The sequence below is a fragment of the Mustela lutreola genome, chromosome X, assembly GCF_030435805.1.
Source record: "Mustela lutreola isolate mMusLut2 chromosome X, mMusLut2.pri, whole genome shotgun sequence".
In the NCBI taxonomy this organism is placed as follows: domain Eukaryota; kingdom Metazoa; phylum Chordata; class Mammalia; order Carnivora; family Mustelidae; genus Mustela; species Mustela lutreola.
In genome coordinates this window covers 88,359,978-88,376,300 of record NC_081308.1, presented here as the reverse complement: position 1 = coordinate 88,376,300, position 16,323 = coordinate 88,359,978, and the positions used below count along the sequence as shown (strand labels likewise).

General features: G+C 42.0%; 1 protein-coding gene across 2 annotated transcripts; it reads right to left on the bottom strand.

Moving 5' to 3' along the window:
• Window positions 1-1,945: 1,945 nt before the first annotated feature.
• LOC131821689 (germ cell nuclear acidic protein-like) lies at window positions 1,946-4,976 on the bottom strand. 2 transcript variants are annotated; one of them, XM_059157953.1, is made up of 3 exons: window positions 4,841-4,976; window positions 4,189-4,258; window positions 1,946-3,849 (listed from the first exon to the last, which is right to left on the bottom strand). In XM_059157953.1, exon 3 carries the CDS (start codon window positions 3,819-3,821, stop codon window positions 2,127-2,129), a length of 1,695 nt encoding a protein of 564 aa, XP_059013936.1. In that variant the 5' UTR covers window positions 3,822-3,849; window positions 4,189-4,258; window positions 4,841-4,976; the 3' UTR covers window positions 1,946-2,126. The 2 variants fall into 2 exon arrangements, with proteins under 2 accessions (XP_059013936.1, XP_059013937.1); XM_059157954.1 differs by having other exon boundaries at window positions 1,946-3,844.
• Window positions 4,977-16,323: the final 11,347 nt, after the last annotated feature.

Below are 16,323 nucleotides of genomic sequence, written 5' to 3'. Positions count from 1 at the left end.
ACTGCCTTCGGCTCAGGTCATGAACCCAGGGTCCTGGGATCCACCCCCATATCAGGCTTCCTGCGTGGGGGAGAGCCTGCTTTTTCCTCTCCCACTCCCCCTGCTTATGTTCCCTCTTTCTGTCAATAAAATAAAATAAAATCTGGGGTGCCTGGGTGGCTCAGTTGTTAAGCAACTGCTTTTGGCTCAGGTCACAATCCCAGGATGCTGGGATAGAGCCCACATCAGACTCCCTGCTCAGTGGGAAGCCTGCTTCTCCCTCCCCAATTCACCCCCCTTGTGTTCCTTTCTGTCAAATAAAATCTTAGAAAGAAAAAAAGAAATAAACTAGACACTCAACATGGGGCTTGAACTCACGACCCCAAGATCAAGAATGGCATGTTCTATGGACCGAACCAGTCAGGCACCCTGATAACATGTACCCCTTATATAAATGTGGTGACATAGCACTTACCTCTCTGGTCCTCTTCCCGAAAGCACTTAACGACTGTGTAACCATGAGGAAAAAAGCAAACTGAAATTGTGGAACATTATACAAAATACCTGACCAGTACTTCTCAAAAGTGTCAAGAGCATCAAAAACAGGGAAAGTGAGAAACTGTCACAGCCAGAAAGAGCCTATGGAGACAAGTTGACTAAATATAAGGTGGTAACCTGGATAGGATCCTGGAACAGGAAAAGGGCACTAGGGAAAAACTGAGGGAATTTAATAGGTACTCTGGTAAATAATGTATTATTTGGTCAATATTGGTTCACTATGACAAATGCACCATACTAATGTAAGATGTTAATAGAGAATATTGTGTATGGGGTATACAGAAACTCTGTACTATCTTTGCAATAATTCTCTAAGTCATTAACTTCTAAAATAAAAGTTCATCCAAAAAACACTAGAAGCAAATTAAAGGATAATGAAGAGCTGGGGCAGGGGGGGCCGCAGGGAAAAGGGGGAATCACATAGGTAGATGGATCTGTTGAAATGGTAAGGCAGGGCTTAACAGGAACTTCCTGAGAGACAATTCCTCCTAAGAAAAAAGTGTCAGCAGACATGAGATTAACAGGTGAGAATAGCACAGCATCTGGTCACTCAGATTTTTCTGGCTCAACCTCCAGTATCTACATCCAGTGGAGATGGCACTGTATGCAAAAACACAGACTGACAAAAATTCTGGAAGAGTGTTTTTTAAAAACTTTATAAAATATCAACACCCAATGACAACTGGGTACTACCCACCTGAATTAGGGTAACTCTGCTGTAGGTAGAGAATTCTCCACCTTTCTGTTGAGACAGTGTTGCTTTAGTCCATCATGGTCTCCAGACCACCAGTAGCTGTGGGAGCTTCAGGCGATTACAGAGCCCCTGAGAAGGGGCACAGTGCCCAAGAGACATGGCATTACCCAGGGGACAATGGCACCCACATTTTATCTGACTGCTGAGACCTCTTATACCTCCCCTAAACATCTGAAAGAATTCTGGTTCTGCTACTGCAAGGCAAAGGGTAGGAACCAGCCCAACACAGGTCACACTCACTACCTCATCTATCTTCTCCATGACCCTGGAAGGCAAGTTTTACCCCATTCAACAGATGACAAGGCTGTTTGTTACAGCAATGGATTTGTACTATCAGCCAGGTTGTCTTCCAGCTTCCAGTCTCAAACATGAGTTTTAAGAAATATTTTATATCCTGACCAAGAATTTTTGGTGTCTCCACTACATTCATGAGCTAACTAACTAGTTGTTTGGATTGCTTGGCATATATTGTTTTCATGATGAAAGTAATCGGTGTTTTTTTTTTTTTTTTAGGAGAAAACATAAAATGAACAAAAAAGAACAAAAAAAAAATCACCTTCAGATAACCAGGATGTAGCTTTCAGAGTTTTCTCTGTACATAGATCACTAGGTAAATGCCTTTGTAGTTTTACAAAAATGGACTGATGCCATATATATGGTTCAACAAACTTTTTTCTTTTTAATTTTACAATATGCCATAAACATTTTTCCATGCAATGGACAAAAATCTGCTACTGAAACATTGAAGGCTGCAGTTAGGTACAAGAGTGATAGCTAAAGCAAGTATTAGTATAAGGTTAAAGCACAAGGCCTAGGCAAATGCCTGCCAGGGGCACTACACAAAAGGAATGTCTTCAAAGCCCCTCTGTGGGGCCCTGCATCCACCCCTGAGTTCCCTTGGGCCCCTCGGGTGAAAGGGGTCCTGTAAACTTTTTTGCATCCACATAAACCCCCCCAATTTCTGTCTGGTTTTCTTCACCTCATCCTCTACCCGGGCCATCTCGTCAAATTCTCTTATCATCTCCTCATTGCTCAAATGCATATCGTGTATGGCCTCCTTATATTCCTTGAGACACTGAGCCAGCCCCTTGTTGGTTTTTCTTTTAGCCTTCCTGGGTACATCATCCCCAGCTGGGCGCTTTCCTGCAACCCTTGGTTCCATGGCTGGCTTTTCTTCTTTTGGCTTCTCCTCATTCACTGGCTTTCCCTCATTCACTGGTTTTCCTTCTTCTTTGGGCTTTCCCTCACTCACTGATTTTCCTTCTTTTGGTTTTCCCTCATTCACCGGTTTTCCTTCTTCTTTTGGCTTTCCCTCACCCACTGGTTTTCCTTCTTCTTTTGGCTTTCCCTCACCCACTGGTTTTCCTTCTTCTTTTGGCTTTCCCTCACCCACTGGTTTTCCTTCTTCTTTTGGCTTTCCCTCACCCACTGGTTTTCCTTCTTCTTTTGGCTTTCCCTCACCCACTGGTTTTCCTTCTTCATGTGACTTTCCCTTGCTTACTGATTTTCCTCCTTCTTCTGGCTTTCCCTCGTTCACTTGCTTTCCCTCGCTTTCCGGCTTTCCCTTGCTCACGGGCATTGCCTCACTCTCTGGCTTTCTCTCCCTCTCCGGCATTGCCTCGCTCACCGGCATTGCCTCCATCATGGGCACTGCCTCCATCACGGGCATTGCCTCGCTCACCGGCATTGCCTCCATCATGGGCATTGCCTCGCTCTCTGGCTTTCCCTCCATCATGGGCATTGCCTCGCTCTCTGGCTTTCCCTCCATCATGGGCATTGCCTCGCTCTCTGGCTTTCCCTCCATCATGGGCATTGCCTCGCTCTCTGGCTTTCCCTCCATCATGGGCATTGCCTCGCTCTCTGGCTTTCCCTCGCTCACCGGCATTGTCTCCATCACCCACATTGCCTCGCTCTCCGGCATTGCCTCGCTCCCCGGCTTTCCCTCGCTCTCCGGCTTTCTCTCCCTCTCAGGCTTTCCCTCGCTCACCGCCATTGCTTCCGTCACCGGCTCTGCCTTGCTCTCCGCCACTGCCTCCGTCACCGGCTCTGCCTCGCTCTCCGGCTTTCCCTCGCTCACCGCCATTGCCTCCATCACCGGCTCTGCCTCGCTCTCCGGCTTTCCCTCGCTCACCGGCATTGCCTCCATCACCGGCACTGCCTCCATCACGGGCACTGCCTCCCTCTCCGGCGTTCCCTCGCTCACCGGCATTGCCTTCATCACTGGCACTGCCTCGCTCTCCGGCTCTGCCTCGCTCTCCGGCTCTGCCTCGCTCTCGCTCTCCGGCTCTTCCTCACTCTCCCGCTCTCCCTCGCTCTCCGGGTTTCCATCTTTTGGCTGTGTCACACTCTCTGGCTTTTCTTTATCCTTTAGTATCTCCTCATCTTCTGTCATTGTCTCTTTTTCTAACTTTTCCTTGTTTTCCATAGTACAGGCTACTTCCGGCTTTCCTGCATCTTGTGACTGTTCTTTGTATTCCATCTTTTCTTCGTTCTCAGCCATTCCATCATTTTCACTGCAGAGTTTTTCCATGTTGAGATTTCCCTCTCCTTCTCCTGTCCTGGGTTGGGGAGAAGAGGAAACAAAGGGAAGACAAGGGAAACTGAGGGCTTAGGGTGGAATGCAGGTCCGAATAGTACAGGCATCTCTCCCCTTGTCAGGGTTCTCCTGACCTGAGCCGGCTTTTAAGTGTGCTTTCTGCCCACCCTCTCCCCTCACACATGTGAGCCAACCATTTCTCCTGCAAGCCCTGCCATTTTCTCTACGTTTGCCCGCACGACAGAGTGTGTATAAATGCGTTTGGAGCAGGAAACTGACGCCCCATATTCTGCTGGTACTGTACCCCCCACACTCCCCACCCCTTTGGGTCCCTGCCCAGAGACGCCCCTCCTTCACTGACCTGCAGGGATTCTGAACAGATTCCTCCTCCTTTTCTAGCCTTCCAGAGTGCTGAGAACCGACACGCAGACCTGCATACAGACAGGAGACAGGGGCTGCGCGTTTGGTGGATGCGCCGGGACTCAGCCCCTTTCCCGAACCCTGGCCCTCCTCATCCAACGTTTCCCTCCCCCACCTCCTCCGCCCCCCGCACCCTAGCCGCCATTTCTTTTCACGCCTCGGGAGCCAGACCAGGATGTTTTCCAAACTAATTTTGGATCTCTGCGTCCTTCTCCCCAGAGGCAAGTCGCCTCCCCACCCTTAAGGTCAACTTTTTTTCTCTACGCATAGAGTGATAGAGAGGGTTCATTTCCACTGTCTCGCTGGCGGGGCGCCCCCCAGCTCACCAGCTCCGGCTCCAAAATGGACGGAGGGCAGCGAGACGGAGGTGCGGGAGAAAAGGGTACACGAGTACTAGGGGGTGTCCGCTCTGCCCACCCTCCGCCGATTGGTCGCTAGCTCCCCCTTAGCCATTTTCCCACCCCCATCTCTAGCTACACTCCGGCCAGCTTCCCTCAACCCGGACCTCATCCCCACCCTTTTGCCTCTCCGTGTTCGTGCTTCACCCCCCATTCCAGGGTTCCGCAGGAGGCGACGAAGGCCCTCACACTGACCTCAAAGAACCTGGAGCAACAATTAGGAGCTTGCAGACCGCTCCGGATCCGACCGCAGGGGAAGAGGGCGGGCTCCCAGACTGGTGCCCACATCTGCGCCCCGACGATCACGTGAGCGTCGCGTCACCCGAGCTCGCCCCCCTCCCCCTCTCTCCCCGCCCGCCCCGCCCACCAGCCGGCGTCTTCCAGTCAGTCACCCCACCGCTCTCTGGAGCGCTTCCCCTCTGACCTCTCTGGGCTCTTTTGTCCTTTTTCTCTTCTTGAGGTGGTCGAAGGAATAATTTTAATAAAAACCACAGAGGCTTTTTTTCATGGGTTGGGCGGTCGGGGGAGGAGTCTTGACCAGTTGCTCTTAATTTCCATTGAAAGGACTAGAGCCAGCCAATGAAATCGTATGAATGTGAACTTTCATGTGGTACATAGACTATTGCCCTTTGTTTTTTTATTTTAAATTTTTAAAGTTGTATTTATTTATTTTAGGGCGGAGGGGCAGAGAAAGGGAGAGAGAGAATATCCAGCAGACTCCCCGTTGAGCTCTGAGCCCTTGCAGGGCTTCATCCCACCACTCTGAAATCAGGACCTGAGCAAAAATCAAGAGTCTAAGGCTTAACGCACTGAGCCACGCAGGCACCCCAGAATATTGCACTTTAGAAAAAATTTGGAAAAATGTTCCTTTCGAGATAAATTTGTTCCTTTTTTCTGACATGTGCAAACATTAATTTTCTAATTATTTAAATCTTAAAATCATATTTGAAGCAGAATAAAGGAAAGATTTTTTTTATAAGCGAGCTACTGAATATACAACGGACAAAGACCTGACCATACATGACAATAGAACTGGGGACCCACAACCTCTGCAGCAAGCAGCCCAGGAAGCCAAATCCTAGCCTCTGAAACGATCTTCAGGACTTTATCATTGACTGCCAGCCTCCCTATTTTTGCCCCCACCAAGAGAAATCGAAATAGACTCCCCAAACCAATCGTATAAGGTGTGCCGCTTTTAGTTAGCCTGCTTCCAGCTTCCCCTTGCCAACAGCCTCCAATCAGAGAATACTTAAAGTATTCTATTTTGTTGGGCTAAAGCTTTTCCACTCCCCATGGACATTAAGTCTCTGCCAAACACAAGTAATGGTGGCTGAGTCCCTTGTTATAACAAGTTCTGAATTAGTAGTCTATGTTTAAGGTTTTTGTGTGGGAGGCCTTTAAAAATATAACAGACATGAACAACTAAGGAAAACGTTGATAGATTTGACTACCTGAAAATGTGTACCAATTTCTTTCTTTAAAACAATAGTGTCATTGTCACTATTTAAAAAAGGATTTTATTTATTTATTTGACAGGAAGAGAGACAGCAAGAGAGGGAACACAAGCAGGGGGAGTGGGAGAGGGAGAAGCAGTCTTCCCACTGAGCAGGGAGCCCAATGCAGGGCTCAATCCTAGGACCCTGGCTGGGGTCATGACCTGAGGAGAAGATAAGACACTTAATGGCTGAGCCACCCAGGCACCCTGTGTACCAATTTCTTAAGGGATTGAGGACACATGCACTCTTCCCTGCTCTAGTTGAGTGGAAAGGTAAAAAATATTCTGAAAAGTAAGCTGGTAAATTGTTTTAAAATAAAAATATTTGGGGTGCCTGGGGGACTCATTGGGTTAAGCCTCTGCCTTCAGCTCAGGTCATGATCTGGGGGTCCTGGGATTGAGCCCTGAGTAGAGCCGGCATCCAGCAGGCATGGAGACCTGCATCAGGCTCCCTGTTGGGCAGGGAGCCTGCTTCCCCCCTCTCTCTGCCTGCCTCTCTGCCTACTTGTGATCTCTCTCAGTCAAATCAATAAATAAAAACCTAAAAAAATTTTGATATTTTGGTTCAGTAATTTCACTTCTAGTAATTACCCATGGAGAGAATTAATAATGTGCTAAACTATAATCTTATTTTTTAAAAAATGCTTTATATTTTAAAAATTCCTATAATAATTGTTTATTATGCATTTATTCTTTGTTGGAACTGGGGCTACAGTATTCATTATGTAGGCTTTGTTTATAATGGGAAAAAATGGAATATCACAATTGTCCATCACACAGATTTAGTTGCATAACCTTCTTTTTTTTTTTTTTAAAGATTTTATTTATCTATTTGACAGAGATCACAAGTAGTCAGAGAGGCAGGCAGAGAGAGAGGAGGAAGCAGGCTCCCGGCAGAGCAGAGAGCCTGATGCGGGGCTCGATTCCAGGATCCTGGGATCATGACCTGAGCCTAAGATAGAGGCTTTAACCCACTGAGCCACCCAGGTGCCCCAGCATAATCTTCTTAATACATTTGTTTACCCTGGTTATACTTGGATGTTTGGTTAAGAAAAATAATGAAAATGTTGGGTTCTCAATACACAGTAGAAATTATTAACGATTTATGATCCCCAATTACTATGGGTAGTGGGACACAAGAGATAGTCACAGGATGTGGTATTGCCCTCTAGAGAATGCCACCTATATGCCAGGAACTGTGTTAGCTACTTTATCTTACCTGGTGTGGAATTCATTTACTTATTTATTATTCTTTTTTTCCTAAGATTTTATTTATTTAGTTGACAGAGAGAGAACACAAGTAGGCAGAGTGGCAAGAAGAGGGAGAGGGAGAAACAGGCTCCCCACTGAGCAGAGAGCCTGATATGGGGCTAGATTCTAGACCCTGGGATCATAACCTGAGCCGAAGGCAGACGCTTAACCGACTAAGCCACAGGCATCCCCAGAATTCATTTATACCTGATAGAGGAACTCACACTTCAAGGAAGCAGAATGATTTATAAAGCTATATGCTTAACTCAGCATGGAATTAGAATAAGCGTAGCAGGAGGAATAAAACACAGAGATCCCACAACATACCCAAGTATAAAGGTTTTCAGTATGTGATAAGAATCCATCTCTGGTCAGTAGAGAAAAATAGGTTATTATGGAAATTACCTTTGTATAATTAAATAGTTAAAGAAAAAGGAAGATCCTTATTTTCTGACCTACAATCAAGTTCCTTTAGGCAAGTACAATGAAATCAAAGGCTTCCAGATTACAAAGAAAGAAAAAGTTCCTTTATGTGCAGATGGCTTGACCTTATATATAGAAAATCCCAAGAAATCCACTAAAGAGCTATGAGAACTAATAAATGAGTTTAGATCAATATATAAAAATCAATTGTATTTCTATATGCTAGGAGTGAACAATTTGAAATTGAAAGTAAAACATTTCCATTTAAAATAGCATCAAAAAGAATAAAATACTTGGAAATAAATTTATTAAAAAGTCTAAGACTTGTACACTGAAAGCTATAAAATTATGTTCAAAGAAATTAAAGAATTCTTAAAGGGAAAGATATCTTATATTCATAGATTGGAAGACCTAATATTGTTAATATGGGTAACATTTCCCAAATTGATCTACAGATTCAACACAATCTCTGTCAAAATCTCAGCTGCTTTGTTTGCATAAATTTACAAGCTGATCCCAAAATTCACACAGAAATGCAACAAACACGGAATAGACAAAACAATCTTGAAAAAGAAGGGCAAAGTTGGAGGCCTCACACTTCCAGATTTCAAAATTTAATATAAAATTATAGGAATCAAGACAGTGTGGTACTGGCATAAGGGCTTACAACCAATGAAATAGAATTTAGAATCCAGACATGAACCTTCAGATTTATGGTCATGGATTGTCAACCAGAGTCCAAAGAAAATTCCAATTTTCAATAAATGCTGCTGAGACAACATGCAGAGATGAATTTGGACCTCCACCTCATACCACATAGAAAACTTAACTCAAAAATAAATCAAAGTTCTGGAGGTACCTGGCTGTCTCAGTCAATAGAGCATGCAACTCTCGATCTCAGGGTCCTGAGTTCAAGCCCCACTTTGAGCATACAGCTTACTTTAAAAAATTACATTAAATTAAATTAAATCAAAGTCCTACATGTATAAGCAGAAACTATTAATCTCTTAGAAGAAAATAGAGATGTAATTCTTCATGACCTTGGATTAAGCAATTGTCTCTTAGATATGACACTAAAATCTCAGACAACAAAAGAAATATAGATAAATGGGATTCTATCAAAATGTAGAATTTTTGTAATTCAAAGGACAACATCAAGAAAGTGAAGACAACCCACAGAATGGAAGACAATTTTTGAAAGTAATATATCTGATAAGGGACTTATATTCAGACTATATAAGGAACTGTTGCAACTTGATAAGGAAACAGACAACCCAATTTTACTTTAGGGATTTTGGGGTTTTTAAAAATTGAAATATATTTGACCTATAACATCACTTAAATTTAAGGTGTACAACACATTGATTTAATAAAGTATATATTATACTTTTTTTTGCCACTGTGTTGATAATTAGCACCTCTATCATGTAACATAATTATCATTTCTTATTAGTGGTTGGAATAATTGCAATCTGGCTTCTTAGTAAGTTTAATGATTATAATCTAATATTGTTTTCTATATTCACTATATTGTGCATTAGATCTCTAGGACTTAATTACTATTCACTGTAAGTTTGTAGCCTTAGACAACATCTGTCCTATCTCCTTACCTCTTAGGCCCTAGTAAGCACCACTTTACTCTCTATTTTTACAAGTTTGGCTGTTTTAGATTCCATATATAAGTGATATTGTACAGTATTTGCCTTTCTCTGACTTGTCTCACTTGGCATAATGTCCTCAAGATCTATCCATCTTGTCACAAATGGCAGCATGTCCTTTCTCAGGGCTGAATAATATTTCATTGTATAAATATACCACATCTTCCTTTTTTTTTTTTTTTACCACATCTTCTTTATCCCATTCATTTTCTGCACAGAAAAAGAAACAACCAACAAAAAGAAAAAACAGCCTACAGAATGTGAAAAAATATTTGCAAACCATCCATCAGATAAGGGGTTAATATACAAAATATATATAGAACTAATATATCCAAAATATATAAAGAACTCATACTATTCAAAAACAAAGAAACTCAGACAATCCTATTTAAAAATGAACAGAGGAACTAAATAGATATTTTCCCAAAGAAAATGTCCAAATGGCTAACAGATACATGAAAAGACGCTCAGCATCACTAACCATCAGGGAAATGCAAATCAAAACCCCAGTGAGAAATCACCTCACACCTGTTAGAATGGCTATCATCAGGAAGAGAAGAGTTAAGTGTTGATGAGGATGTGGAGAAAAGACTTGTGCACTATTGATATAGAAATGTAAATCAGTTCAACCAGTATGGAAAACAATGTGTTAGTTCCTCAAATGTTTTCTAGAAAACTAAAAATAGACTAGCATATGATCCAGCAATTCCACTTCTGGGTATATACCTCAAGAAAATGAAAATGGGTTTATAAAGAGATATCTGCACTCACTTGTGTATCACAGCATTATTCACAATAGCCAAGATATGGAAACATCCTAAGTACCCATCAACTCAATTTTGAAATGAGGAAAGGATCTGAATATATATTTATGCAAAGAAAATATACAAATGGCCAGTAAGCACAATGTGTTCAATGTCATTAGCCATCAGGGAAATGCAAATCTAAACCACAATGAGATAACACTTCATACTCATAAAAAGACAAATAATAGCATGTGTTGACAAAATATGTAGAGAAATAGGAACCATCATACTCTGATGGTGGAAATGTCAAATGGTGCGGGCACTGTAGAAAATGGTGAAAGAACCCAGTCACAAAAGACTACATACGGCGATTTCACTTATATGGGGAATTTAAGAAACAAAGCAAATGAACAAAGAAAAGAACAAAGGGAAAAATAGAGAGACAAAAAAAAAAAAAAAAAAACAACAACCCAAAACACCCAGACTCTTTTTAGGATTTTTTATTTATTTATGCAAGAGAGAGAGAGAGAGAGAGAGAGAGCACATCAGCAGGGACAAAGGGAGAGAGAGAAGCAGACTTCCCTGCTAAGCAGGAAACCTGACGCTGGGCTTGATCCCAGAACCCTTGGATCATGACCTAAGCTAAGGCAGGTGCTTAACTGTCTGAGCCATGCAGATGGCCCTGGGCTCTTAAATATATGGGATAAACTGGTGGTTACCAGAGAGGAGATAGGTGGGGACAGGTGAAGGAGTTTAAGAGTACCTTATCATGATGAGCACTGAGTAATATATAGAATTGCTTAATCACTATATTATACATCTGAAACTAATATAACAATTGTACATTAATTATACTAGAGATAAATAGATTAGATAGATAGATAGATAGATAGATAATTATAACCTCCCAGGCATTCCACACAAAAAAATAAGACGACATAGGGTATGATTCTATTAATATGAAACATCTAGACTAGGCATATTCTTAGAGACAGAAAGATTAATAGTTGCTTAGGGCTTGGTTGGAATGATGAATAATACACTTTCTTTTTGGGGTGATGAAAATGTTCTAAGATATTGGTGATGGTGGCACAACTCTGAATAACTAAAACCCAATGAATCGTGCACTCTAAATGGATAAATTATATGCTATGAGAATCGAAGCTGTTATAGAAATCTGTCATAATTTTGGTGATTTCAAAGTATTTTATTCTATAGATTTTCTATCCAACAGGATGAATTAAGCTCACATAATTTTTTTTCTCTACTTGGGATGTTTTTGTATTTATATACTGGTGTATTTCTCTGGTCATTTTCTTTGGATTTATTCTTTTTTTAAAAGTAAACTCTAAAAAATAAAATAAACTCTACCCCTGATATGGGACTTGAACTCATTACCCAGAGGTCAGTAGTTGCATACTCTACCAACTCGGCCAAACAGGCACCCCATCTTTGGATTTATTCTAAGAAATTGAATTGGAAGATCTAAAGTTATAAAAAAATTTAAGGTTTCTTGACACACATAGCTAGAACTTAACTAGTTATTAATTATAAAAATTTCAGGGGGGGCACCTGGGTGGCTCAGTTAAGCATCTGACTCTTGATTTGGGCTCAGATCATGATCTCAGAGTCCTAAGATTGAGTCCTGTGTGGGACTCATCGTTCAGTGAGCAGTCTGCTTGCCCCCTCCCTCTACCCCTTCCCCTGCTTGTGCACTCTTTCTCTCTCTAAAATAAATAAATAAATCTTCTAAAAGTTTTCAGAAAACATAAACATATATAATGTAGAAAGTAGATCTGCATATTATGTATTAAATTTTTTATGCTTATTTCATACACATAATTTCTATATTTAGTGAAATTATATATATTGTTGGACTTGATTCTTCCACTTAAAAGTATATCTTCAGGAAAGAAAAAATGAAAGAAGATGGGATCGGAAGGGAGACAAACCGTAAGAGATTCTTAATCTCACAAAACAAACTGAGGGTTGCTGGTGGGTGAGAGGGTAGGGAGAGGGTGGTTGGGTTATAGACATTGGGGAGGGTATGTGTTATGGTGAGTGCTGTGAAATGTGTTAACCCTGATGATTCACAGCCTGTACCCCTGGAACAAATAATACATTATATTTTTTCAAAGATTTTATTTATTTATTTGACAGACAGAGATCACAAGTAGGCAGAGAGGCAGGCAGAGAGGGAGAGAGGAGGAAGCAGACGCGCCGCCGAGCAGAGAGCCCGATGCGGGGCTCGATCCCAGGACCCTGAGATCATGACCTGAGCTGAAGGCAGAGGCTTTAAACCACTAAGTCATCTAGGCGCCCCAATACATTATATGTTAATAAAAATAATTTTTATAAAGTATATCTTCAGCACATTTGCATGTCAGTATACATGGAACTACCTATGCATTTCAATTGTTGCATGTGATTCTACTCTTTAGATTTATCACATTTTATTTAATCAAATTCCTATTAATATTAAAAATGTTTCATACTTTCACTATTAACATTGCTCCAATGAATACACACACACACACGCACATAAAGACAGCCTTTTCAGAGAAAGAACTGTAGGCCATAGAAAAAAAGAACTTGGGGTGCCTGGGTAAATCAGTTGATTTAGCATCTGCGTTTGGCTCAGGTCATGATCCCAGAGTCCTGGGATTGGACCCTGCAATGGGCTCTCTGCTCAGCAGGGTGCTTGCTTCTCTCTCTCTCTCTCTCTCTCTCTCTCAAATAACTAAATAAAATCTTAAAACAAAGAAAAACAGAACTACATTTTACGAGTCAGCTTAATTTCTATCATACTAATCACTGTTGCTTTAAAAGGCCCATGTTTGTCAATATGACATACAGATGTTTTTCAACGTTATCTGTCATATTGGTCCCATACACATTGTATTATGTAAAAAGTCATTTTAAGAACTTGAATCCATTAGGATATGTGTGTGAGGGGGGTGCATATGTGTGTGTGTGCGCAGTGCATGTGTGTGTGTGCCTGCTGTGGATGTCTTGCATTTGTAATTTCAGATATCAAATGAGAGCACTAGGAGAACAACATTAAAATGCACCATAGGGATGCCTGGCTGACTCAGTCAGTTGAGTGGCGGCCTTCAGACCAGCTCATGATCTCGGAGTCCTGGATTGAGCCCCACATCTGGCTCCTTGCTCAGTGGAGAGCCTTCTTCTCCCTCTGCCTGCTGCTTCCCCTGTTTGTGCTCTCGCTCTCTCTCACTCTTGCTCTATCTCAAATATGTAAAATATTTAAAAAAAATAAAATGCACAGTAATTGCGCTGTGGATGGGGCACTTGGAGTGGAAGTGTGAGAGACACCTATGAAATCTGGGGAAGAGAAAGGAAGATGAAGTTTGATGTTGAAGACCAGAGTGGGAGTTGAGTACATCTAATTATTCCTATGAGTGGATGATTGAGGTAAAAATTACCTAGTGAGCAATCATGATGTAATGCTGTGGTTATTTTTTTTTAAGATTTTATTTATTTGTCAGAGAGAGAGAGCACACAAGGAGGCAGAGAGGCAGGCAGAGGCAGAGACAAAAGCAGGCTCCCTGCTGAGCCAGGAGCTCGATGCGGGACTCCCAGGACCCCGAGATCATGACCTGAGCTGAAGGCCCACTGGGCTACTCAGGTGTCCCAATGCTTATGGTTATTGAGATGAAATGAGGGAATGGCTACTGCTTCACTGACAAATTATAAGCAACAACACGGGGAAAATAGCAGTAATAGGACAGGCATATACAAATCAAACTTTTTCAATGCTATTCATATTGTGAAATTCTTTGAAAAGCATAAGCAAGGACCCAAACTCAGTATGCAAATGTCTAAATCTGAAAGTTCAAGAAACAACAGCTATTCAGGACCCTTTCCAATGGAATGCTACTCTTAACTCATTCAGTTTTATCTGACTTTGTTCTTTTCAGGTTATAAACTTTCATTCTTGAAAGGTCAGAACTTAATTATTTACAACATTATGAAGGACCCCAGGTCAGAAGTATAGTATAGCCTATAAGTTTTAACATTCTTTTTATAACCAGCTTATGCTAACTAAGAAACTGTGGCCAGCTGACCATAGATAAGGGAGTCAGCAAGCAGCATAACAGGATAACGAATAGTGAACATCTGTGTTTAACCCAGCTGTTTCTGGCTTCTGTATAATAATGCTTCTAATGCTTTGCTAAGAAATGAAAAATTGCTTAAACCCTCGTTCGCTGTGTAATCAAATAAAGTTATACCCTTCCCCTGTTAAGAATTTCCCCTACTACTAAGTAAAATTGATAAGGGTTGCCTCCCGTACCAAGGCCGGAGACGTGCGGTTCAGCACGTACGCTAGCTGGAGACGTGCGGTTCAGCACGTATACAGATAAAGGTTAGAAACGTGCAATTCAACACGTACCCTCTACTGTACACTACCTGAACGGTGACTGGCCAAAATGAATGGTTGGTTTTAAAGGATTGGCTACCTATGTGTAGGCCTTACTGTAATGCTTTGAAATTACTGGCTAGAAAAGTGAGGGCTCTGATGTAATGGACTGTAAAATTCTATATTAAGGGACTCCCGAAACAGATCGGGGCTCTCAGACACTGACCCATCCCTCGCGGATTTCGTGGTCAAGTGTCCCTGGGAGTCCGAGCATGCCCGAATAAAATCCTCTTGCTTATTGCATCCAGTGGTCTGTGAGTGCGTCCTTGGGTGCGGGTCCTCTAGGGTCTTTCAATTATGGGTATTATGTAGCATCCAATTGAAGCAACCACATACAATTCTGAGTCGGCCTCTGGTGGACCTACAGCCTCTGAGCCACAGCCACTGGCCCTCCTATGTATGAGGAGGTGTCTTAAGATGAGCCAGTACATGTCTTCCTTGGTTATTCCACCTGGGAGACTGAGGGGGAAGCACCTCTGATTCTTTCTTTCTTTCTTTCTTTCTTTCTTTCTTTCTTTCTTTCTTTCTTTCTTCTTGTTTTTTGTTTGTTTGTTTTAATGAGCTCAACCTGTTTGTTATTAAATTCAACAGCAATAAAGGCACTCAGTCAGATTGCTATTGAGGTTTGTAAATGCTTCTTTCAATATCTGTGTTTACGCTGTTGTGGGAGGCTAACAGTTTGTGGATCCGCACCAGCCCAGCGGGCACATTTTGAGTAGCAATGTGATGGAAGATGAAGCGACTTGCCTGAAGGATGCTGGGTGTGAGCATCTGAGGAGGAGCTCAAACCCAGGTTTTCTCACTCCAGGTGCAGAAAGACTCGCTCCTCCTGCAAGCCTGCCACTGCATCCACCTGAAGCCTGTCTTGCCCTATAGCCATGGACAGAAGGAGGTCCCTGAGGTGGGTAGCAGTTCTTCAGACACAGCAACAGAGACGTCACTGTCCATTCTCCCCAACTCCCCCACTATAGGCAACCGCTGTATCTGTTTTGGGTCTCTGCAGATTTGCCTGTTCCGGACATTTCATAAGAATGGAATCACGCAATACGCAGTGTTTTCTGACTGGCCCCTTTCCCTTGCATCATTATGCAAGGTTTGTCCATGTTGTAGCTTGTATCAGTCCTTCATTCGTTTTTATGGCTGAATAATATTCCATTCATACCACATCTGTTTATCCATGCATCAGTTGCTGGCCATTTGGGTTTCCCCCACTTTGAGGATATTACAAATAATGCTGTTATAACCATTCTTTTATAAGGTTTTATGTGGACATAGATTTTCATTTCTCGTAGGTATATATTTCAGAAGGAATTTTGGGGTTACATGTTAACTCTATGTTTAACCTTTTGAGGAGCTGCCCGACTGGTTTACACAGTGGCTGCATAATTTTACTTTCCCATCAGCAACAAATGAGAGTCTCATTTTCTCCTCATCCTTGATAACACTTTGTTATTATCGGTGTTTTTGACTATAGCCATCCTAGTGGGTGTGAAGTGATATCTTACTGTGTTTTTGATTTGCATTCCCAGTGACTAATGATGTTGAACATCTTTTCATGTGCTTAGTGGACATTTGCATATCTTATTTGGAAAAATGTGCATTCAGATACTTTGTCTGTTATTTCATTGGGTTATTTGTTACTTATTACTGAGTTGTAAGTATTCTTT

Coding starts and splice junctions, on each gene's coding strand:
- LOC131821689 (XM_059157953.1), bottom strand. CDS start 3,821: ATGGAAAAACTCTGCAGTGAAAATGATGGAATGGCTGAGAACGAAGAA.